The 24,376-nt window shown below is 42.4% G+C and overlaps 1 protein-coding gene across 1 annotated transcript in view; it reads right to left on the bottom strand.

The window, feature by feature from the left end:
• The window catches only part of PPM1L (protein phosphatase, Mg2+/Mn2+ dependent 1L), a 219,662-nt gene that overhangs the window by 44,084 nt on the left and 151,202 nt on the right, over positions 1–24,376 (bottom strand). The window contains exon 2 of the mRNA XM_083177845.1: positions 3,692–3,866. Within this exon, the coding sequence (XP_083033971.1) occupies positions 3,692–3,866 (175 nt within the window). The remainder of the gene's footprint in view (positions 1–3,691; positions 3,867–24,376) is intronic.

The raw sequence follows: 24,376 nt of genomic DNA, 5'->3' as shown, positions 1-24,376 counted from the left end.
GGAAATGGTGCTGATGATTCAATGTAAATGTATCTATCTCTCATTCCTTTTTTCCCCCAAAAATGTAACCGTGTAATGTGGGCTAGGTGAAATGAGGGAGATTGCTAGACCAATGAGGGAGAGAGGGAGATTGCTGCTATTTCAGGAAGTCTCCTGCAGAATGCAGGAGGGTAGGCAACTATGCTCCTAACTGCCATGGCACAGGCTGTGTTTGAAAAATGACAGGAAGGAGCTGATTGGTTGGTGGTTTATCACTTTTCCAGCTTAGTATATATCAACCTGGGGAGAGGGGCTGCAGTCCTACAGCCCGAAGGTAAAATCAGCTCTGCTGGTGATGTAGTAGTGACTTCCCAGGTCCAGCATTAGCGGCATCTTCCGGATCCAGTAGTCTGGTGATGATGACTTTCGTGGGATCCAGCAGCTCTTTCTGAGTGGACTCTATTAATGCCTAACCCTAACTTCTATTGGCGTAACCTAACTCCAACCTTCTGTTGGCAGTCCATGCAGAATTTAAACATTTTACATGTCGACATTGTGATGTTGACATGGATGTATGTGTCGACATTACAACTGCATCCAATTTCTACAAATCAGGGACAGTTGGAACAATGTTACATTATATGCAGAATGGGTGAGAGGTTTTACTGTTCATCTAAGCAGCTTGTACTGTACCTTGTAAACGGAATAAGCCAAATACTAAAATCTAGTACTGTATGTATCACCGCCTTAAGGAGTTCTACCTTCCTTTACAGAGTGCAGCTAGCAGGGGATCTCTGAAGCCCTGTACCCGTAGTTTACCAGTTTCTATTCACTTTGTTACCTCTGATTTCTGGTAATCTCAGTCTGTGTTGATTCTGTACATTTGTGGAATGTCAGATAAAATGACTTTGGGGATGTATCCGTCCTCTGTGCAGTCAGCTGGACTCTGCAACCAGACATAATTTATGCAATATTCCTATACGTAGAGAAACTTCTGAGTAAAACGCAGATTGCTGTGATGTCTTAATGCATCTGTGGAATATAACTTACAATCCAGCTTCTCTGCCTGCCATAGAGATACATAAGGTTCTGCTAATGAGAAGCAACTTTCCATGAGAGGAATAGTGGAATATTTTTTGCCATATTTTACAGAATTATTCCAATTGATGGCTGTCTGTTCTTCACTACAGTATAGTTAGATATTCTCTCTCTGATAATTACATTTCTGCAGTGGCTTACACAAAACCGTGAACAATTATCTATATAAGTGATCAATGTTCTGTCCTCACAGGTGATTAGAAGCTGTCAGTCCAGTGACTGCAGATCACTTCAATCAATTCAATTATTGTACAGTACAAGAGCTGCAAATGCCACATTCTTGTTCCATAAATCTATATCTGATTACCAGAACACAGTGTCTCACTTCACAAATAATTTCGGATACCAGATGTTTGTCTGGCATCCAAATCTCCCAGTTATTGATAATATATATTTTTTTTCTCTCTCTCTCTTTCTATCTATCTATCTATAGATCTCCCTTTCTCTCTCTCTCTCACATATATATATATATATATATATATATATATATATATATATATATATATATATATATATATATATTAGAATGGATAGAGAGCGCCAGAGGTTTCCTCCACCTTAAGTGCAGTATATTAGATATATCAGATATACAAATGATCAAAACGTTTCTTGAAAAATTGACATATTTTATTAAAACGTTTATAAAAAAACGTGTGGTGTCTCCGTTCTTTTGAAGACGGTAACAACCCAACGCGTTTCGTCTTTAGAAAGACTTCATCAGGTTTTTTTTTTAAATAGACACAAAAAGAATACAAGGAGATGGCTCAAATATTTTTAAATTATATGATGGAACTCAATAATATGATAGAGGTCGCAATCTTAAGTAGGTGTTGCAACTGAATAGGAAATTTTATAGATCCATATTAGATGAGACAGTTGTTAGTCCCATATTCTTCTAGATGTGGAGAATCTTCACAGGATAGTCAAATCAGCACTTGCCGAATGGTAAAAGTTATATGGACTGGACTGAATGAACGCTCTACAGGGTCAAACGAGGACCTTAATTTCTTCCAGATGTTATCTATGGGTAGACAAGATGGTGAAGGTGGAACTATGTCCGCACAAAGAGACGTTTGCTGTAAAGACACTTGTATGGTGTAAGGGCATCAGCAGTGTCTTCGGTTACATTGGCCCCAGTCTAATTACATAGTACTCTCTCACACACTTTGGTAAATTGTGACCAATACCAGTTAACCTGGCAGTATGTTATTTAAATATGGGAGGAGACCAGACTACTCCAAGAAAATTGTAACAATTGTAGCATGGGGGAAAACATGCAAAAACCTGCGAATTCCAAACATATAGGGCACCGGTTGAAAACACATAACCCTAATGTTTGTAAGAAGCAATGCTAACCATTGTGCCACCTTATATTGTTACTCAGAGCAGATACTCCTCTTTAGATCCCAATATTCTGTAACTGGTTTTAGTTCGACCATTAAGGGGGGTATTCAATCTTCAGGTCACGGCAGGCAAGCTTGCTCGCCCGCCGTGACCCGGCCTGTTCTCGGTCAGCTCGACCGAGAACATGCAGGCAGGATTCAATGTCCCGCCTGCAGCGGGACGAGAAGGGGGCATGGCCGCGAGTTGCGGCCGGGAAGTGACGAGCTGCAGCCGGCAGCTCGTCACTTCCCGGCTGTTCTCGGCAGAACGAGCCCGACAGCTAGAGATGTCGGGCGCGTTCTGCCGGGAAACCCTGTTCAATGCTGTCGGGGAAGACAGCATTGAATAGGGCCCGTCGAGCATCTCCCCTACGGGAGATGCTCGACGGCGATTGCATACCCCCTAAATCTTCTGACAAGAAGAGAGTTCTTCACAGTACGCCTCATGTATGGTGGATGCAGCCAAATGCTAATTAATGTACTAGAGAATCAATTCCCTAGAACCACGATAAGTGTATTTTTGGATGATTTACTAACATTATTCAAGATAGACATTTGCTGATACTTGGATTCTTCTTAAAGCAACTAATTTTCCATCCACGACTGACAATGGCATGTATTACAGATGGGTGCAGGGAGACACACCTCACAAGGTCCTCCGGTAATCCCGTTAACCAACCCCAAACTGGTCAACGCGATCTTCAAATTCATTGAGAAGTAGGGACACCCCCAATAATGAAGTCCACTCTCTCAGGGATACCCCAGATCTGCGGTGATTCAGGGTGCCCTGGTGGCAGAGGGTGAGGCATTCACAGGGTTCGGTCCTATTAATTGCAAAGGGTGCAAGGTGTTGTTCCAACAGTGTTTAAATGCCAGCAACAACATCCGATCTCACTCCCTTTGCAGGCTGGTTTCAGCCCGAATTTGCACTAAATTGCTCACTGCTCGACCGGGCCATGAGTGGATCCACATGGCTGGGGGGGATTGGGCGAGCGTTTGGTCTGGCGGCGTTTACCTGTTCGCTATGCTGTGACCATACGCAGCCTAGCAAACATGTCTGAATTCGGCCATATGTTAACTATCAGGCGAACTAGTCATTTTTCTAAAATCTGTTTCATGGCAAGCTACATCAATAAATAAAATACACCTCCTTCCAGTGGTAATAACTATTCCAATGACGCACAGTGTAAAAATGAAGAGGATTATTACGCCTTACATGGATGCAGACATACCTGCTTCGTCATAGGACCCTGACAGCTTCTCCAGCATCTCCCGGTCTATGGCTAGGATCTGCTGTTCTAGGATGGTCTGGTAGGATAGGACACTGTTCTCTTTATCCTTCTCAAAATCCTGAAGATGTTGCTTTAGCACCTCGGGCAGATGGATCTTCACATATTCCGCTGCTGACTGCACAACAAACAAACACAGTAATCATTTGTCTAATGCTGTACTTTTAAGCTTTTGAGAATGTGTTTCTCAAAACATTTTTAGAAAAGCCTCTAGCATGATGAACAATGGTGCTTATCACTTTGGGAATATAATAAAAAAAAAAAACTAGAAAAAAATATATTTTATACACACATTTATAGAACACGGATTTGGACACAAATCCTCTTTAAAATGAATTCATGCACTTCACTTCAGAGCTCTTTGTTATTCAGTTCTATTACCATTTAATAACTTACACATCTTGGCCCTTATTCTGGTTCACTCGCAAAGGCAAATTCCTTCTCAAATGGACAAAACCATGTGCACTGCAGGTGGGGCAGATGTAACATGTGCAGAGAGAATTAGATTTGGGTGGGGTTTTACTTCAAAGTGAGATCTATAATGCAGTGTAAAAATAAAGTCAGTATTTATTTTCCTTCCACAGAAACAAAACAACTCACCCAAATCTAATTCTCTCTGCACATGTTACATCTGCCCCCCTGCAGTGCACATGGTTTTGCCCATTTGAGAAGGAATTTGTCTTTGCAAGTGAACCAGAGTAAGGGCCTTCATGTGCCAGCTTCCAACCTCCTGTGGTATACGGTCACTAGTCATTCATTGGGTCGACCATTGAAGGTTGACATGACTTAGGTCGACACCCTTAAAAGGTCAACATGGGGAAGGCTGACAGGTTGACAGGGTCATTAGGTCAAAATGGGGAAGGCTTACAGTCAAAAGGTCGACATGGGTTTTTCACTTTTTTTTTTAGCTGACAGGCAGTATTTTTATGCCTAGGGCGTGGAGGGAGAATAAAATAGTGTGCGGGGGTGTAGTGAGGCACTGTGCCCGAAGTATGGGGAGCGCAGCGAGCCATGCGAGGGGACACAGTGCACCAATACAGTGTCTATGTTGACTGTGTCAACATTCGGTACAGCAAAAATGTGAAATCCCTTTGGCTGTGGACCTTCCCCATGTCAACATAATGCTTGTGTAATGACCCTGTCGACCGTTTGAGGGTGTTGATCTAAGGCCTGTCGACCTTCAGTGGTAGAGCTAATGAAGGTCGACCTTCCTGTAGATGACTCAATGATCCCAACCCCACCCTGTGCAGGCAGGTTATGGTATATTAGACATCAATGTCTAGGTCTACAGTCAATAGGTTGGCCACTATTGGTCGACAGTCAAAAGTTCGACGGCCAAAAGGTCAACATTCAAAAGGTCAACATGGTCACAAGGTTGACATTTAAAAGGTCAACATGGAAAAGGTTGACAGTAGCTTATGTTTTTTTGTGTGTCTGTAGACATAGTTCAGTATGGACATCATCTACATGTGCCACGTCCCTTGCATATACGCTATGCTCGCCATTCTTAGTGCATGGTGCTCGCTATGCTCGGCACACTATTATATTCTCCCACCACACCGTAGTGGATGGTTGGGTATGAAATACCGCCTGTCAACACATGCTGGCTCAAAAAAAAATAATTAAAAACTCATGTCGATCTTTTTCATGTAGACTTTTTCCATTTCGACCATGTCGACCTTTTGAACGTCGACCAACAGTTGTCGACCTTTTGACTTTCGACCTAGATACTGTAGATCTAATGATTGCATACAGTGCAGGCAGGTATCAGGGCCAGATGTACTAAGCTTGAAAAGTGATAAAATGGAGAGTGATAAACAGCCAGCCAATCAGCTCCTACCTGCCATGTCACAGGCTGGGTTTGAAAAATTACAGGTAGGAGCAAATTGGTTGGTGGTTTATCACTCTCCATTTTATCATTTTTCAAGGCTTAGTACATCTCACCATTAGTCTTATATCCTAGCTTTATTTCCTAGCCATACAGGCAGAAGTGAACTAGCTCAGATACAGTATATCTACATTACAAGCACAGGCCTATTTACACGCACTGCATATCCCCCACCAATTATCTGTAGCATTAAATCTGTGGACTGCAAAGGTCACTCTACAACCTTTAACTTTCTTTTCCAATTTTAAGTTATGCTGAAGGTGTCCAGAACACTGTTCGGCCTCTTCACTAAACGTTGAATACCAACTTCTATTATTTGCTGATATTTAGTTAAATCTATTTATCATTCCATTCCCGCAATATGTCTTGTAACACTGGCTGCCATCCAACTGCAAATCACTGAATGATACTTGGGCCTGATTCGGAGGTTGCAGTAAAGCAAAAAAACAGCAAGTGACTACACACCTGGACAACCCATGTTGCACTGGTAGGGGAGCAAAATACATTCATTACTTTTGCTTGCAGGGTAACCACTGGCTGCTTTTGCATGTAGACCACAAATGTTAAGGTGCATACACATACACAATACGAACTACAGATTTTGACTTTATAATCAATATTGCACTGCGTGTGTACAGCTAGCGATGCTGCCCCAACAATCGGCCGGGGTAGCGAATTTGGTTCACATCAAGTGGACCTGAATCTCCTCCTTACCACCTTATACTGATGTGAGATTCCATTTAGCTAATAGGTGGTTCTGTGCAATGGAATGGTCATCGATAAGCCCTAGACTGACAATAGGATGGACATAAACAAAAATGCAATTAAGTGCATCTGAGCATATGCTGTCTGACTTCGAAACAGCTCCCAGTTCTCATCTGTTCATTCTGTGTGAAAACATGTTATGTATCACTCTGTATTCTTTTTTCATTTTGCCAATGTCCCAAATATTTAGATTTCAGCTGTCTGAAAACTTGCAGGAATGCTATGAGTTAGTGGTCCAGGGCCAAATCAAATTATTTATGATCCATGCGAAGGGCAAAACCAGAGCTGGTGGCTGCCAAACATAAAACATATGGACAAACAGAATCATAAACCTGTCCACCACCGTGTAACTGACCCTAAGGGTGACAGGTAAGGGCAATTTACTTAATTTTCGCAGAATGTCTGAATAAGACACTTTGGGCCTGGGGGCCCGTGAAGAAATACTGATACTCTAGGGCATGGATCCTCAAACTATTTTGCTCTGGGACCCCATTAGACAATAAAAATTATTACGGGACCCCAGCAAGTTACTGCAGAAGGTCATCACATCACATGTGTAGTCAGCAGACAGCACATACTTGGCAGCATTGTGGAGGTACACAATGATTGGAGGAGTGTAAAATAACAGACATTTCAACAGATTTTCAGACTCCTTGAATCACTGAGGGCGGGATGTACTAAAGGGAAAATGCGGGGGATTTACCGCATTTTCCTATGTACCATTACCCGTCCGCCCCGTCTCCGCCTCGTCTCCCTCTGGGTGGCGATACCCTATAGAAGCCTATGGGCTTCTATCACCATCCGCCGTCTGCGCGACCCCCCCTCTCGTCCTCCATCGATCTCCTCCTCCTCCTCGATTTCATCTGGAGGACATCCGGCTGCAGGGGGGAGGAGGAGACGCAGGGGGACACTGACAGCCGCCGGGATGTGACGGAGACCCCCGCACACCACATTACAGGTATCGTGGGGGTCTCCGTCACCGCAACCCGATGCTAGCATCGCGGCGGCTGGCAGGCAAAGGGCGGCGATGTATATTAATACATCCCGCCCTGACTGAGATAAGAAAAGTCATCAGCCTGATGGTCAGCAACATGGAGTCGCGACCCCATGCTGAGAAGGTCGGGACCCACTTTGGGGTCAGGACCCACAGGTGAGAACCGCTGCTCTAGGGTGATCCAATAAAGTTTGAGAACCACTGACTTAAAACATGATATTTTAGATTAAACCTTTTTTTTTAAAAAATATATCAAAATAGTACTAATTCTAAACAAAGTCAAAACATTTATGTCATATTTTATATATAATGATATAAATAAATGTATGAAATATTGTCTGAAAGTCTGACTGCAAAAGGATACTTCTACTACTTCTACTACATACATAGAGCGCAATCCTGTGTTGAATCAGGTAATAAGTTACTGGCTGTTTTTGGCAGCCTTAAGCGCATTTTGTATTACAAAGCGCACGTTCTGAATCCACCAAACAGAGTTATACATGCACAGGGAAAAACACGCTGTGCAATATAGCTCCAGATCGTAGGACGAAGCGTCAGACAAAGCCACAGCTCTAATCTTATCCATGATCTTGGCAGTCAAGGTAGCTCAAACTATGGGCCGGGTTCAATGCGGCCGGCGTGGGGGTTAAACAGCAGGGATCGCCGAAAACAAGCGACCCCTGCACCGGCCGCCCACCCTATTCTACGTTCCGGGGGAATCCTCGCTTTCAGATGATAGCAAGGATTCCCCCCAACAGTGAGGCTCGCGGCTAATGCAGGGAGCCCGCTGCATTTAGCCGCGAGTCTCATTGTTTTAGTGGCTGCACACGTCACTGCACAAAACCTAGCGGCGTGGAAACGGCGTGTGCAAGGGGTCAGTTGAATACTGACCGTGCGAGCTGTGACAGCGAACAGGCAGCACTGCTCGCTGTCACAGCTAGCAAAAATCATTGAAAATATCTTTGTGTGTGTTGTTTCACATGGTATCCGGAAGGCTAGACAGCCAATAGGTTGGCACCAATAGGTCGACACACACTAGGTCGACATTGACAAAAGGTAGACATTGTAAACATGCCGAAATAAAAATGTTGATGTGTTTTGGACTTTCTGCTTTACCATCCACTTAATCTCCAACAGGGAACGGAAACGTACTGAGCGCTGCAAGTACCTGGCCCAAAGTATGGCAGGGGTACGTGATACACTAATAGGAGGTCCACATGTCGACGCTGACACCAAAAAAACCCTAAAAAAACTCATGTCAACCTTTTGCATGTGTTGACCTTTGTCAATGTTGACATACAGTAGTGCATGACATCCATTTGGAGTCAACCTATTGCCTGTCTGCCCAGACATGGTCTGTGAGCTAATCCACATCCGCTTCAGCTATATGGCCGGTCAGAATAAGATAGCCAGCATGCACTTGTGTCCATATCATTCCATTGTTTTAGCATAATCACTCCTTTGTGACGGTTGTGGTGCCGTTCCCTTTGCGTCAGTGGGTCTGCACAGAAGCCACTGAGCACTATGAATGCTAGGACTTCCCTAACCAACCCTGACATTGCTGCAGCAGGAGTCCTATACAACATAATGATTATTCCACAGTGGTCACAGCACATGCTACTGAGGTAAGGTATCCGTCCTGCGCTTGGGTGAGATGTATTTGTTTAAAGCTCAATTAGACCTCTCTGACCTTTACAAGAGTTGTCATTTGCTATCTCACCATCTACAATCCATCTTTTCCTTTTACTAAATCTAAGCATTTATCACAACTCTGGAAAAGAACCGAGAACAATGTTTTGTTATCAAAGTACTAATCTGATAGAGAAGAAATAATGTTTTGCCTCCTAATATGGAGCTCTGGCGCCTAAATTGCATGCTGGGTATTTTGCTGCAGCACCAGATTTGTTCTAAACAGAGATAACATTTTGAACTACCATTGGTGTATTATCAGAGGCACTAGCCCATGGCAGATGCAGTTTCCCTGTCTGAACATGTGTGTGCAGGGATGCAGCACTGTCAGCTACACATCAACTTCTGTCTAGAGTAGACCAGTGGTCCTAAATTTGGTCCTCAAGGGCCCCTAACAGTTCCTATTTTCCAGGTCACCCGGAGGGAGCTCTGTGTATCACCAACTTAGAAAATCCACAGGTGACCTGTAAAACGTGAACTGCTTGGAGTCCTTGAGGACAGAGTTTGGGAATCACTGGACTAGACAAACCACTGTTACTGCCCAGAAATGACCACTAAAATCCACACAACCTGCATTCAAATTTGTGCATTGCCTCTGTGTGACACATTCGGGATGCTGGTGCAGTAATTACAGCACGGGCCAACAGCACTCATATCAACATAGCGTGCACCTCTGCACCTGGCTCTTGGTCTTCAACAATTCTCTATTCGAAACTTCACATTAGTACACTTTAGGCATTCCTTATAACCTTTCACCTTTACTAACTGCTGGTAATGGACAAAATGATTTTACACATTCATCTTAAGGATTCACTTGAGGTATGTGCTGTGGTTCTGCCTATGAAAATATTTTGCTCTTCAAAATTTTACTAATTCCACCAAAATAACCCACAAAAAGAAAAGTTGAATGGAAGTGTAACATTTTGGCATTCTTACCCGGTCGCCTGTACCTCTGGGAGAGTGTCAGGATCTCTCCCATCATACCTGCTTCTATTCTATTTGAATTTTCATCATTTAGTACTGCCCTTACTCCCATAACCACATACATGGCATTCTGATGCTATGTGGATGAGGCAAAATGAGGAAAGAGCCAGGCCCCATCCCCTAAAGATGCAAAGAGCCTCTTCTCCAGGCATCTCCAAGAGGGCAGTCCAAGATGATTATGCATTTTAGTTTCAACTGTACCATGCATTACGGTGTATGATGCCCTAGCTCACACAATGGCGAGTGTGCTAACTACAGAATACAATGGTCTGTCTTGTAGCCTACCTCATTGAAGACCACAATCGCCTTGGAGCTGGAGTACAAACTTAGGGGGTGATTCAGTTTCATTCGTAAAGCACATTTGGTTCGCTAATGAACAAAACCATGTGCACTGCAGGTGGGGCAGATGTAACATGTGAAGAGAGAGTTAGATTTGGTTATTCTGTTTCTGTACAGGGTAAATACTGGCTGCTTTATTTTTACAATGCAATATAGAGATCAGTTTGAAGTACACCCCCCACCCAACTCTAACCCACCTGCAGTGCACACGGTTTGTCTATTAGCAAAACACATGTGCTTTGCAAAACAACCCAAATCAACCCCTTAGTGTCTGATGATATGTTATTTTTATGAAATATCTTTGTGTGTGTCTATAACATTTTTAGTGGATTTTACAATTCATTTGTCAATTTGCTGATATAAAAAAACCATATGCAAACAGCTGCATATGCGATTTTAAGTGTTGCACATGTGTCCAAGGGTGACCAAGTAAAAATATGAATATCTGCTGGTCAGCAGGGTATTCAAAGTAGCATGGATGTCACTTCCCCACTATATGAGTGTAACGTAACGGAGACAAGACATTCACATTAGAACGTGCAACTTCTGGTTTATCCTCGTCGCAGACCCACCTGCTGGTTTATCCTCACTGCAGGCACATCATTTGGTTTATCTTTGCTGCAGGCCCATCTTCTCATGTACCTGCGCAGCAGGCCCATCTTCCTGTCCTCAGGACCCCAAGTCCATGCTTTCAGGGTGTCGCCACCGAACAACAAATGGAATAATTATCTCCACATGTAGACATTTTAAAACATGTCAGCGAGTGAATACTCCACCTGCGCACCTGCTGGGTAACATGGAAAACATGAACTGCTTGGAGTCCTGAAGACAGAGTTGGAGAAGCACTGTTCGAAATTGATCTAACTCCCCCTAGATCTAATGTCTGACCCTAAACAATATAGTAGACAATTCATCACGACTTCAGAAGAAACTATCAAGTTAAATGATCATTTTCAGAGGTTTTTTTATTTCTTTTGGGGAAGAGAAAAGGAAAAGTGGAGATTTTATTGCAGTAGCGTTTCGGTCAAGAGCCTCCCAGGAAACCAGCAATGCTGTTATATTCCCCTTTATTTTAAATCAAGAAGGAAAGAATTACTTTGGTTTCAAGCAATATGACATATTTAATATCCGAAAGCTAGGACGTGACCAGTCAACTACAATTACAACCCACTCTTGGCAAATAAATTCTAATTTAATGAATAATCTAATCATGCATCATATTAAGAGAATATTTTATAAGCAATGCTACACAAAGAGCTACAGTTCAGACGCGACATCAATAACCTTGTCTAGGCTGCATATGCTTTTATGAGTTGTACAAATGTGTGATCTTCCCTAGATCAATAAAAAGCATCATATGGAAACTCAGAATTCTGTGTTTGTCTGGGGAATAATATTACGGCCAGGCAGCTCTTCTAAAGATCTTGATCCATATTATGTCTGTCATTTAAGAAGAGAAAAGAATTGAAATGATCTGTCACGTTCAAAGCTGTTCTTAGGAATATACTAACTGGGACCATCCTTCCATTTGTCCCTTTTCTGTATGAAATGAAGCCGCAATCATTAGCAACCCTTCCACTCATTTTTAAATAGCGCAGTTGAGAAATGAGCTTTAGCACAACCTGAATCAGATGCCAGCTGTGTTCTCCTTAGGGACAGGCCGTGCTTCTCATTCAGTTTTCCTCTTAAAGTAACAGAATATCAATGCCTAATAAAGGGTACACAAGGTGAGATATGCACTATTTTTCTATTCGATTTTGCTTATAGAAGCAAAATCAAATAGTAAATTGAATAGAAAATTGAATGGGCATCGAATGTTTTTCTACATTTGATGCAGATTAAATCCCAGTGCGCGCTCCCATGTAGTGTAAATCGAACAGAAAAATAGTCTTGTTAGGCAAGACTATATAGTACAGATCTGTACTACAGTATATAGTCACATCAAATGCATTTTGCTTACCATTCGATACGATCCCAATCGCATCATGTGTACCCACTATTAGTAACATCTTAATATGGCTTCAATGTGTTGTGAGATTCACAGTGGTAATAGAGTGTGACACTTGTTCAGACGGTTGGAAAATATACAATTAGAGCTCTGTGTGTGATTGCATTTAAAATGTTATAATTCACTGGTCCTTGGCTTGCTTCTGATATGCACAGTTCAGCATTGCAGACCCCAGACTCAGCGGGGCTCTAAAATGAGGACTAGAACCTATGCTAGCCTACCCTCCTGGAATGACCGGCTCCTGAAAATCAAGTCCACCTCCCAGCCCCTCAACAGGTGGGGAAGTCCCACAGAATGACCCCAGCCTCCTGCAGTCTCCCTCTGTCGGGCGAAGGGCAAAGTGGGGACCTGATGATGCAAATTGCATCATTGTGCCCCCCCCCCCCCCGCTGTGCATTGCCTGTAATACCGGCATTGAACAGTGGGGGTTTGGCCATGATGATGTGATTGCAGTGACTGCAGCCCAAAAGTGACTGCAGCCTAAAAGTCAGCAAGCCTGCTACACCCCTTTGTTTTGTAGAACTGTCCCTATAGCTGCCCACCAAATGGCACTGGAAGGACTGGCTCTACCATTAGGCAGCTGCCTAGGGCACAGGGATCTTAGGGGGAGCCACGAGTCTCTCTATTACAAAATTAATAAGTATGTGTGTAAGGCCGTGGCACTTCTGAGACCTCACCTCCACACTTTCACAGCTGGAAAATGGGTATTGGTGGCAGGGTGGGTTTGGGTTCATCAGTAGGTTCAAGTTTTGCCTAGGGTGCCTAGACAATCTTAATCTTGCTGTGGTTATGGGAGGACTGCGAGAGATCACGTGCCCTGCCCAGTTCCCCCACCATCGGGTTAGTATGTAAGCTATTGGGTTTATGCATCAACCTGTATCAGGAACAAGATTCGGGACCTCATCCTCCTTCTGCTGTTGGTTGTATGCCAGATTAGAACCATTATCTGCAGGTGGTGTTTCCCTAAATTTTAAAAATGTGTTCCTTATTCATTTGAAGGAAGCTGTGACTTTCAGTATGGAGCTAGAGGACACTTAAGCCTGTTCTATAATACATTTGTACTGCCTACATTTAAACGTGCAATAATACTTTTGCCGTTAAGGTTCTGTAATATACTAAAATAATTCTCATTTGATAAACTGAACAAAACGTTTTAGTTGAAGACAATTGTGTATTAGAGTAATTCATCCATCTCCGCGCAGAATAAGTAAGTCTAGGTGTACTTTTCTTTGCGAAGGGAAGAAAAATCATTGGATGGTGAGCGACCATGGAGATATTTTTCTTCCATGAGGCTGATGTGTATGTGAACGCACCTGTTAACACGCTAGTGAGGGGATTCGGTGGCGGGGTGGGCAGGCGTTGGCATTTACCTGTTCACTAGGCAGCAAACATGTCTAAATCAGGCCCTAAGGTTCAAAAAAGGTTAAGACTGCCTAGCGGTTAAAAAAGGGCAGACTAGATGGGCCAAGTGGTTCTTCTCTGCCAATTCTATGTTTCGTGCATGTTTCTATGTAAAACACCAGAGCTGTAAATGATACAGCATAAAGTCTGTTAGAGATGTCTGTATTTATTGTGACTGCATATGCATGCCCTAACCGACACTTCCTAGAGACATACCTGCATATTTACTGACAGGCTCATTTGTAAATGTTACAGAAATACTCTCATAAATATTTATGCGCACATAGGGCTAGCTGCATGATTAAAGCACCGCAAATCTCTAACTATTTAGTGCCCACGGGCATTTTGTTTTAGAAAGTGAGTTTACAAACACATTAGAACTATTGTATAACCAAGCATTGTACATAAAGTTTTAACTATCTAAATCCACCATTTCTTATACAAACTGCCTGCATAAAACATGCTGTTTTCACATGTATGGTGCATTCACTGTGAATTGCACTAGTAGCGCTTGGGGTATATCAACAGCAGTCTGAGGTAAGGGAGAACGGGTGTGGTATATGGCCCCAACAGTCGGGATCCTGACAGTCATTAGCCCGATGTCGGGATCCCGACTGCCCGGACTCAGACAGCAGGGCGAGCGCAACAAAGCCCCTTGCAGGCTCGCTGCGCTCACTACCTATTCTATTCTCCCTCTATGGGGGTTGTGGACCCCCAAGAGGGAGAATAGCCGGTGGCCGTTGGGACCCTGAGTGTTGGTGTAATGACTGTCGGGAAACTGTCCGGCACCCAGGGAGGGGTGTGGTATATGGTCCCGACAGTCGGGCTAATGACTGTCGGGATCCCGTCTGCCTGGGGAGAAATATTGTCCTGAGTGCTTTAGTGATCATTAAAATGTTTAAAACGACATAAAACTGTTTTGTACTGCACAGTAGTTGTGTGGAAACAAATCCCCATAAACCTAAAAGCTGATCTTGTATGCAGGTGTTATATCTGGTGCAAACACAAACTGCATCTAGACAATTTATTTCAGAAAGACACCTAATATAGGGGTACCAAATGGCCCTTCGGGGCCAAATCTGACAAATTGCCCCCCCCCCCCCCCCCCTCCATCCACACACACAAAATTACCACACATGCTCTGCACATGCTACCACAGCCATATGCACAGTGATGTAACAAGCAGCAAAAGCCTGTGCAGAACATAGTGCTTGCAGCTGTGCCCCCAGAATCTTGGGCCCAGTAGCAGCTGCATCCATTGCTTTTCCTATTTCTCTGCCAATGCTATCTGGAGAATTCAACCAAAGGAACACATTGTATTGTACTCTAAATATTTCTGAACACAGAATACAATAAAACCAAGGCAGTTCCTGTACACCAGGTGGTCTTCCCTATCCTACCTGTCCTACTGGAATCTATTTGGGAATAATATTTTATTAAATAATTATAGAAACACTACATCAATACAGTGTGATGCAATATCTACAGATACAGACGCTACCAGCTATGTGGCACATCAATATAGGACCGATACTTTTGTAAATGAGTGCATACTATTGTATCTTTCTCTCCCCCTTCCCCCAGTAATCACACTGTAGATACCATGGTTTCCTTAAGCCCCATACACACTAGATTGTTCCTTCTCAGAGATCTCTTGTAAAAACAATAAGTGCAGCCTACATAGCCAATGTCCCAAATGTTCAATGGGTCCCAGTGACATCACTGAGCGATATTGTTTACCTATATCGTTCAGTGTGTACACTCCATATCATTTGACTAGCAGCACTGCCAATAAAGTTAACCAATTTGATTGTGCCCCTAGTCGTTTACTGCATATGGGGCTTTACTGCTGCCCTGTCCAGCCATTGATTATAAATCTCACCACAATGAAATAGATTTATTACAATTACCAAGCAAGAATTTGTGTAGCTTAATATCAGTGGGGGTTATCTGTAGTTTCTTACACTAGTACTTTCATCTGCAGGGACACTTCTATATGCGCAATCCAGACAATCTCAATAACCAGCTCCTGACTGAATGACTATGATCATTTTCCAATCAAAAATCTGTCTGCTACATTTCCATGCCTGAGGTAATTCCTCAAAGGGACCAGTAGAATGAGGTGTATAGATATAGAATGAGGCATTCTAGGCAGCCTACGAGCTGGGTACCCTGTGGCCCCCACACCATATTAAGCCCAGCCTCATTGGTGCCTAGATCCACCTTTTATTTTTATTTATTTTTAAACATACATTTTATTAATGAGATGCCATGGAAACATGGGTGATATACACAATGCCTAGATATATACCTACGCCTAGATCCACCTTTGATCTTCCATTAACTGTAACTACTGGGACAAGATGTATCTGAGCAACATGCAGGGGAGCACGCATGGGTGCAATTATATATTTAACATGAGATAAAATATCCTTTATGACATTTTTAATTATTGGGAAAAAAAAATAAAGTGGAAAAAAGCCTACGTTATAAGGGCATATGACATACCGTACCTCAACACCCTCCTGGAACGGCCCAGTAAACTGGGCGGCACTCCTGACCCCACCAGCAAGGTGGGCAAGTATCCTGCTTTCCCCTCCAGACCTCCGAGCCCACCTTGGCCACCCAGTGGGCGGTCTGAGGGGGCTACAATTACATGACTCACGCTAATTGCATCATCTTAGCACCTACTTTTTTTGACATTGTATAGCGGTGAGCGGAGCCATGGTGACCCATTTGTGATGCCATGCCCCCCAGATAGCCCATCTCGCTGCCAGCCAGCCACACCTTTTATGCCCTTACCACACTGCCCAAAGTAGGAAAATATGCTAAAGTATGTGCTGACCTTAGCACATTTAAGAGAGAGAGGAGAACACATTAAGGAGTCATTTACTGATGAGCGTTCTATTAAAGATGGGATGTTCCTTTAGCATCTTCTAAAACATAATAGAATCTGATTGATTGGTTGCTATGGGCAACATCCCATCTTCAATATAACTCCCATTTTAGTAGATTTACCCCTCAGAGTGCAGGATATTGGCAGTAACCTAACAACGTATTAGATAATGACACACTTTTTTAATATACTGAGGAACAGGAAACAGCGACCTAAACAATTAGATTCCATTTCAACACGGCAAGAAAACTTTGTTACTTTTAAATACAATTTTCAGGTATTAAGCTCCTCAAATGTTTGAGTTGATGGCTTTAGCTCATTTGGAAATAAAAAAAAGAATATGTAGGATAAGACAGAGTCTAATCCCTCTGTGTGTTTGCTGAACGAAGAAAGATTTTAATGCGCTTAGATTACTTTTTTTAATCGCAATGAAAAATTTCCTCTAGACAAACAGAATGACAGCGTGTTCTCTACATACTTTTAAACCATGCAAAGGGTTTATATTTAGATTTATTAGGTCAGTGAATGATTCAATTACAATATTTAAATATCACTGCAACTTTGTTCAACAGAACTGAATGGCAGCATTTGCACAAGGCATGAAATGAATACATTTTAAGTCCTAAGATATAGTCACATTTACTTGCCTTTTCTCTTAAAATTCCTTTAATCTGAATATTAGCTTTCTTGTATATATAAGACTTGTTGATGCTCGCAGTGTCTGAAGAAAGGTTTGTTTTTAAGAAGGTATACAGCTTTTTTGTTGCATGCATCCATAACAAAATGTAATGAATAAATGACAGGCATTACAAATACAGAAGGTTGGAAACAGTCTACAACAGGGACAGGCAACTGGCGGACCGCGGTCCAACTCCGGACCGCAGAAGCCAGATCTCCGGACCGCGTACTAGTTACTAATGTCAGTGGCAGTGGAAGGAAGATGACGTGGAGAGGGCCGCCAGAGCATCCCTCTTCCACTTCCTCTGACGAGCGAGCTGACGTGAGCAGGGGCAGACGCCGCGCCCCACGTGAGCAGGGGCTGTCACGGCGTTACTCAAGAGCAGGGGCTGGCGGTATCACGGAGGCTCTGGTTCCCGTACACATGCGTTCCCCAGGAGAACTCAAGCAGCGGTGCAGGGAGGCACTTTTTAGTGCATCTGCGGCTTGCTGTCTACCCGTCCCCTTGTATGTGGAGTTTGTATTTAAAGGTGAGCAGTCTAAACATGTGCCTGTATTGTCGGATAGATAAATAGAAAGATACTGCATTCCACTGAAGAGGTCTGGGTCTGCACTCCACTGAGTCCAGGAAATTAATTCTTACACCCTGGGAGTAAAGAATTAATGGCGTCCCAGACCTCTAAAGTGGTGCAAAAGTCTCTTTCTATCTATGAATTTTGTGGACCACGATCAAAATAATTACAAACTTCCAGACTCCATTAAAAATGACTTGCCTACCCCTGGTCTACAACATGCAGACATGGTGAATCAAACATATTGCTGCTACCAAGGATAAATGCATTGTATTTTTCAGGTGTGAGTATGCAGTAATAAAAACATTGGTCAGTGTAACCTACAGCTATAAGAACAATTAATATAAACCTCTACTGTATGTCACAAATATCTCGAAAGCCAATTTATTACATTTTGTGATCCTTTGTTACCAAAACTGTTGTTTTAATTCTAACCTGATGTGATTCTTGTCCTTTTGTTGTTTGTAAATTGCATAAATCCTCTAATGAAGTAGATATGGTTCTTAAAAATATGTATACAGTGGCGTATTAAGAGAGGAAGAAGCAAATGTGTCACCTTTGTCCGGGCCCGCCTCTCAAGCCACCAGCCGGAGCACTAGCAGACTCTAGAGTTTTGCTAGAGGCTAATGTGCATGTGTACTGTAGGTCTACCAAAACATGAAGTGGCAGCCATCTTACTATCGATTTCACTACTGTGTATACAAAAAACTCCAGGAAAAGGGCCCCTGCACCATTAACCGTAATTATGCACAGCTGCCGCAGGACTTTGGATAGGTAAGTAGGTGTGGTGTCAGACCCCCAAGGACTCATTTGGGCTGCCAGTTTAGAATGCAATACATTACTGCCAAATTTACATTATGGCATACATCGTCTCCAGTAGATGTGCTTTAATAGAGGAGGATCCTATTGGGCCCACATGCACAGGTCTTCGGAATCAAGGTTCCCATGCTGTGTTCTGTGGGACATATCTATTGTGAATGCACTAATCACTGGAAAATGTCTACAGTGGCCATTTTCCCAGTGATATTTGCATCTCTGCAGCCAGCACTGGGCCAACTGAGCTGTGAGTATAATTAAATGGCTGCAAGTGCGCGGTGTGTGTGGGCCACCCAGACCTAGGGGCCAGTGTGCACAGCATACCTTGAACCCACTTGATACTGTGCTACATTACAGTGTCCCACTTATTATGTAACATTATAATGCCCTCAATTCACTATACAACACTACAATGAGTGGTCCAGGGGCATATCCAGATATATTGTAGGTCCCAAGGCAAAAGCTTGTAGGGGCCCCTATTTACTACCCAAAGGTGGAAAAAAAACAACAGTGATTGTGAGAGGGAGAAGGGCCCACAGCCACTGCACTCCCTGCACCTATGGTAGCTATGGCAATAATGTCACATGACAATTACCAGCAGCCATTTAATTTGAAATTGAAATCTTTTAGGAATTTGTTTAAATAGAAAATCTTATAACGTAGCTTCTGTCAAATGTAGTCACCTACCTGCCTGAATTAGCTGCATAGCTAGATCCACCTCGTATAATGGTCTAACTCAGTGGTTCCCAACCCTGGTCCTCAAGTACCTCCAACAGTGCATGTTTTGCAGGTCTCCACACAGAATCACAAGTGCTATAATTAGCTCTACCTGTGGAACCTCTGGTCTAACTTATGTCTGCTACATTTACCTCTTGCAATGGCTGTCTAACTTTAGTTGCCAATAAAATGTATCACCATTATTTAGGCAGCAAGTAAGAGACTAGGGGTTTCATTCTGTCCACACCCCGATATGGAGATGTTACACAGATAACATTATAATGCCCATTACGTGCTTTGGTACATTCCAAGTTATTGCATTAACTTTAATGCTGCAGCAAGAGATGGAATGGGGTTCCCTTTTCCTTTCAAGGGTTGTCTTCCCATGGGAATGTAAGCACCATTTGTTTCCAGGCATCAATGATCTGTAATTTAGGGTATATTGTAGATAATTTAATTGTAAAATATTAAAGTTTACAGATGGGTTATAGGAATTCAAGGCGTTGGTGACTATGCTGGAGCTGTATCAAAAACAGAAGTGACCTCATTGAGAAATAGCCCACAGCCAGCACTCAGCTTCTACCCATTATATTATATAATGTATTTGATAAATACTATATACCCAGTAGAAGCTGATTTCAACTTATTCACTAATATTAAGGTAAAGCATAACACTGATTCTCGATTTTCATGTAATCAGAATAAGAAACGGTAACACCAGAACAAGTGAAATGGATATCATGTAGCTTTGACATTTTATGCTGAGAGGACGCTGCCTACTTTAATAATGGATCCATTAAAATTAGATGTAATGGAAAATGAGTCATTGTGCTTAGGAACCGTGCTCAATAAAGTGCATTTAAACAATGTAAATCAGCACATTTATTTGTAAAGAAAGACGATGCTATAAATAAATGCAAACAAGATACACATTGCTTTACTCCAGCTGTGATTTGAGGTGTGATGAAAGCATTAAATGCTCCTCATTTAGGAAATATAAAGGTTGGTTCCTTATTAGCATATGCACAGATACAGGCCACTCAGATGTCTATGTGCTTTAATCATCTGACATTGTTGGAACATGAAGGAAAACAAGATAACAATTCCACTTTACAAGGACACGGCCTCCAGAGGTTATTGCTTAGGACTCCACAGCTCTGCCATTTCTGTCATTCAGATACATAATATATAAACCTTACTAATACAAGTTTCATTTGTAAGATGCTACACATTACAACAAATCAGGTTCTAGCTTCCATTTGGTACACATATTTCTGCTGTGGTTTTAGCAATTGCCAAGTTGCTATGGGTTACAGCAGGCTTTTTTTCAACCACAACAAATGGTTAACTAAAACATCCTGGCAGGGATTTAGGGATTTGCATGACCATTTGCATATAGAATTTTTTTCTGAAGCAGATTCAAAATAAATATGGCAAGTCAAACCTTCAGCTGATCTATGCTGCTTCTTATACTGTATGTTATCACTAGTAGAGTTAAAGGGATGTTCCTTCTTGTGCACAGTGTAGCAAGGGGATCCAGCCGGCGGGGGGGGGTGTGTGTGTGTGTGTGTGTGTGTTCTGCGTTTGTTGGGGCGCCGTTAACCTCTCTAGCTTGGTGAAAGCACCTCATCAGTCAAATTATGCCAATCTCCATTGGCCCTGGCCATCAAACACATCAGTGAGTGTGGGAGGGCTCTGAATGCACTCTAGTGGATGTCAACAGGGCACAAGGATCCAAGAAGATTGAGAAATGATTATAGAATCAGACAAACAAAACAAGCAGAAGTCATGACTGCTAAGGCGGTGATACTTGGCAATATTTTATCTCTTATAAAAAAAAAATAGGTCGGAGTAAGGCTCCAACAACCGGTCAGCTCAATCCTCCCAGACTACTGCTTTTCAGAACTTGAAAAACTCTCCAACACCTGCTACCATATATTCTGAAAGCAACCTTCATCTTACTCAGGTCGTCACTCCAATGGACAATCAATACCTTAGTTCTGGTAGATCCTACTTTTTAAAAATGGCACCAAACCTAGGTTGTATACACAGGCACCCCTACATGAACAACAAACAAAAGGTCTTTTGGGAAGGTGTCCGCCTACCGCAAATATCTTCCGCACAAGCAGATAGCCTAGTCGACAAATACACTCTTTGGCCCTTATTCAGATCTGAGTAAGGGCCAAAGGGACACAGACAGAAAGCACCGGAGCTCTGGTAGAGCATTGCTTACCTTTCCGAAGGTAGAGGGTATTTTTAAATAAATCCATCCCTTGCAAAAACTATCACTACAGAGACACATTAACACTTTACACAGAAAAATGTTAGTGAAGCAGGAACCATGCAGCTATTGGCCAAAGAAATAAGGGCAGCCATGTTGGCCAAACTACACATACCACCTCCTCTAATCTCCCAGCAAAAAATAAGAGCAAGATCAGTATTACTCTCTGCTTTATGACTTGTCAGGTATTACCAAAACCTGAGTCCACCAGTAAATCTTGGCAGAGAACACAGAGCTGGATCTGACTGAGCATAAAGCAGTGAAAATACTTAAGGGACATAAAGCTGGGGCCGCAGGTGAATACTTGGCCTATGATGTATTATTTAGTACTGGGAATGTTATATTTGCAGCTGAATTATCAACTACAGCAGTTAAGCCTTGCTGAGCGAGAACCACCTCCTTAACTTCCATATCAGTGATACTCATAGCTGACTGCTTCTGTAGAACTGTGCAGGAGTAATCAGGCAAAGCAGGCCAAGCTCTGGCTCAGCAAACATGCATATGTATGTACCAATGACAGAACTATCTTGAACTTTCGGATGTAGGATTTAACGCTCACATCCACCTAAACAAACACATTTTATACACAAGTTTCCACTTAGCCATTTTAAATACAGGATATCTGTGTATTAAGTAACTCAGTAGGATCAAATGAATTTATGAACATCATTATTTATTTTACTTTTTTATTTTTAAATAAAAAATTATTTTTAAAATGCTGTATTATGAACTATAATATTTTTGCCTCAATTGTTTCTGTCTGCAGCCTTTTTTAATTACAGCATTGTCTATGGCTAGCTCTTAGGAATCTTTACGGGGGAAACTGTAATAAGAGTATACAAGCTTTGTCTATGGCTTTACTCCCAGATGTCTAATACACCAGTCACTGCTGTTCCAGTGCTGAAGGAAATGTGCATCTTCTGTGCATTTGTTTTAAGACTGCCCTCAGCCGTGCATGTTCCTGCCTCTTCTGCGCACTGCTGTCCCGCTGAGAGGCATACTGGAAGGCAATATCAGGTCTATTTACTGAAATGAGAAGAGATACATTCTTACCGAAGTAGGGCTTACCCCATTTATGAAGAGAGAATCATCAATATTTTATGGTAAAGGTTTCACGATACTTCATGAAACAAACTTTTCTGAAACTCCGCTCCAAGATTTTTCTGTTTTGCCCCCTCCTTTGGAACTTATTCCCTCACAAAATCAGACTTTTGCCTAACACTGTCAGCTCCAAACATTCACTTCAATTATACCTTTTTCGTAAAAGCCTACCACCCCTAGTTCAAGATCTTCAAATTCTCTCCTCCTTGTCCTTTTTTCCTCCCCGGTTCATTCTCAAACTGTTCTCCGCTACCCTTGGCATGTAAGCTCTCATGAGTAGGGCATTCTGCCCTCCTGTTGTTCTTCCCCTGCACTATCCTTGCATCCAGTGCTTGTTGTCACCTTGCCCCTTTCAGTATCTGTGTGCCTTGCCTATTGATGGTTGTAGGTTCACCACATAATGATCTGACTTCCCCTACCAATGACAGCAAGTCACAAACCCTTGCTTTCTATTGTCAATCCTAACTAGTTTAGGAGATGCATTGCCCTGTATTGTCATTGCACATTTACTGTAACACTGACCTGTCATATTTTATTATTACTTTGTATTTTCCTTTTATGGTGTTGTCTTCAAAATAAAGGATAATAACTAGGATAACACTGCAACCCTCCATTGAATATTATAGAGGATATTCATAGAAAAAAATCTGCTTTATCTAAATAATTTTTTTCTATTTCGAAAGCCACCAGATTAAATGAGAGAACATGTTACATGACATTTGCATATTTTTATTTATTAATTTTTTACCGTAAGTCTGGGCTTGTTGAAGCCAGAACAGGACCCCTTAAAACATCCACTTGGCCAAGTTACCGAAGACGTCCAACAGGCCTGGGTGCATGAAAATTAGCACCTACGCTCCCGTTCTTGGCACCCCTAAGCATTAATACTATTCTTGGATGCTTCTAGCCACTATCACATGTAATAATAGTAAGGTTCTGGGCTTGTGGAAAATCAGTGCTGGAGTAAGTGGCATTCAGAGTACATTATTACAATACAAGGTTGGGAGAACGGCAGGCAGAATAGTAAAACAAACTGGGTCAATCAGGAGCACGGTAGAGCAACAACAGATAGGCTGAATGCTATAACTGGCAGTGTCACTGCACCTCAATCAGCAACTCAACCACAATAAAGATGGACATACAGCATAGTCTGCGCCGTAATGGACGTACTGAGACTATTGTTTTTCCTATCTCTAACTGACACTATCTAGGATTTTTGCATGGAGGATTGGAAGTAAATGTCAAATGCTGTTTCTCACATCGGAGCCCTTATGCTCTGAAGACACTGCAAGCAACTTTGCATAGGCGCTCCAGAGGATAAACATTCTCTATTCACTTCAATGAGTCAGGCTGCATGTTATGATATGAGCATATGAACATTACTTCTGTAGCTGACAAACATTATAGAGGACTGTGTGTTACTACACTAAGCAGCCTACTTATTCCCCAAGATCAGAGCTTGGCCATTATAACCAATTGTGAGAGCTGCTGTAAACTTA

Source organism: Crinia signifera, chromosome 3, assembly GCF_055691185.1.
Source record: "Crinia signifera chromosome 3, ASM5569118v1, whole genome shotgun sequence".
Lineage (NCBI taxonomy): Eukaryota > Metazoa > Chordata > Amphibia > Anura > Myobatrachidae > Crinia > Crinia signifera.
This window is presented reverse-complemented; position numbering and strand designations above follow the sequence as displayed.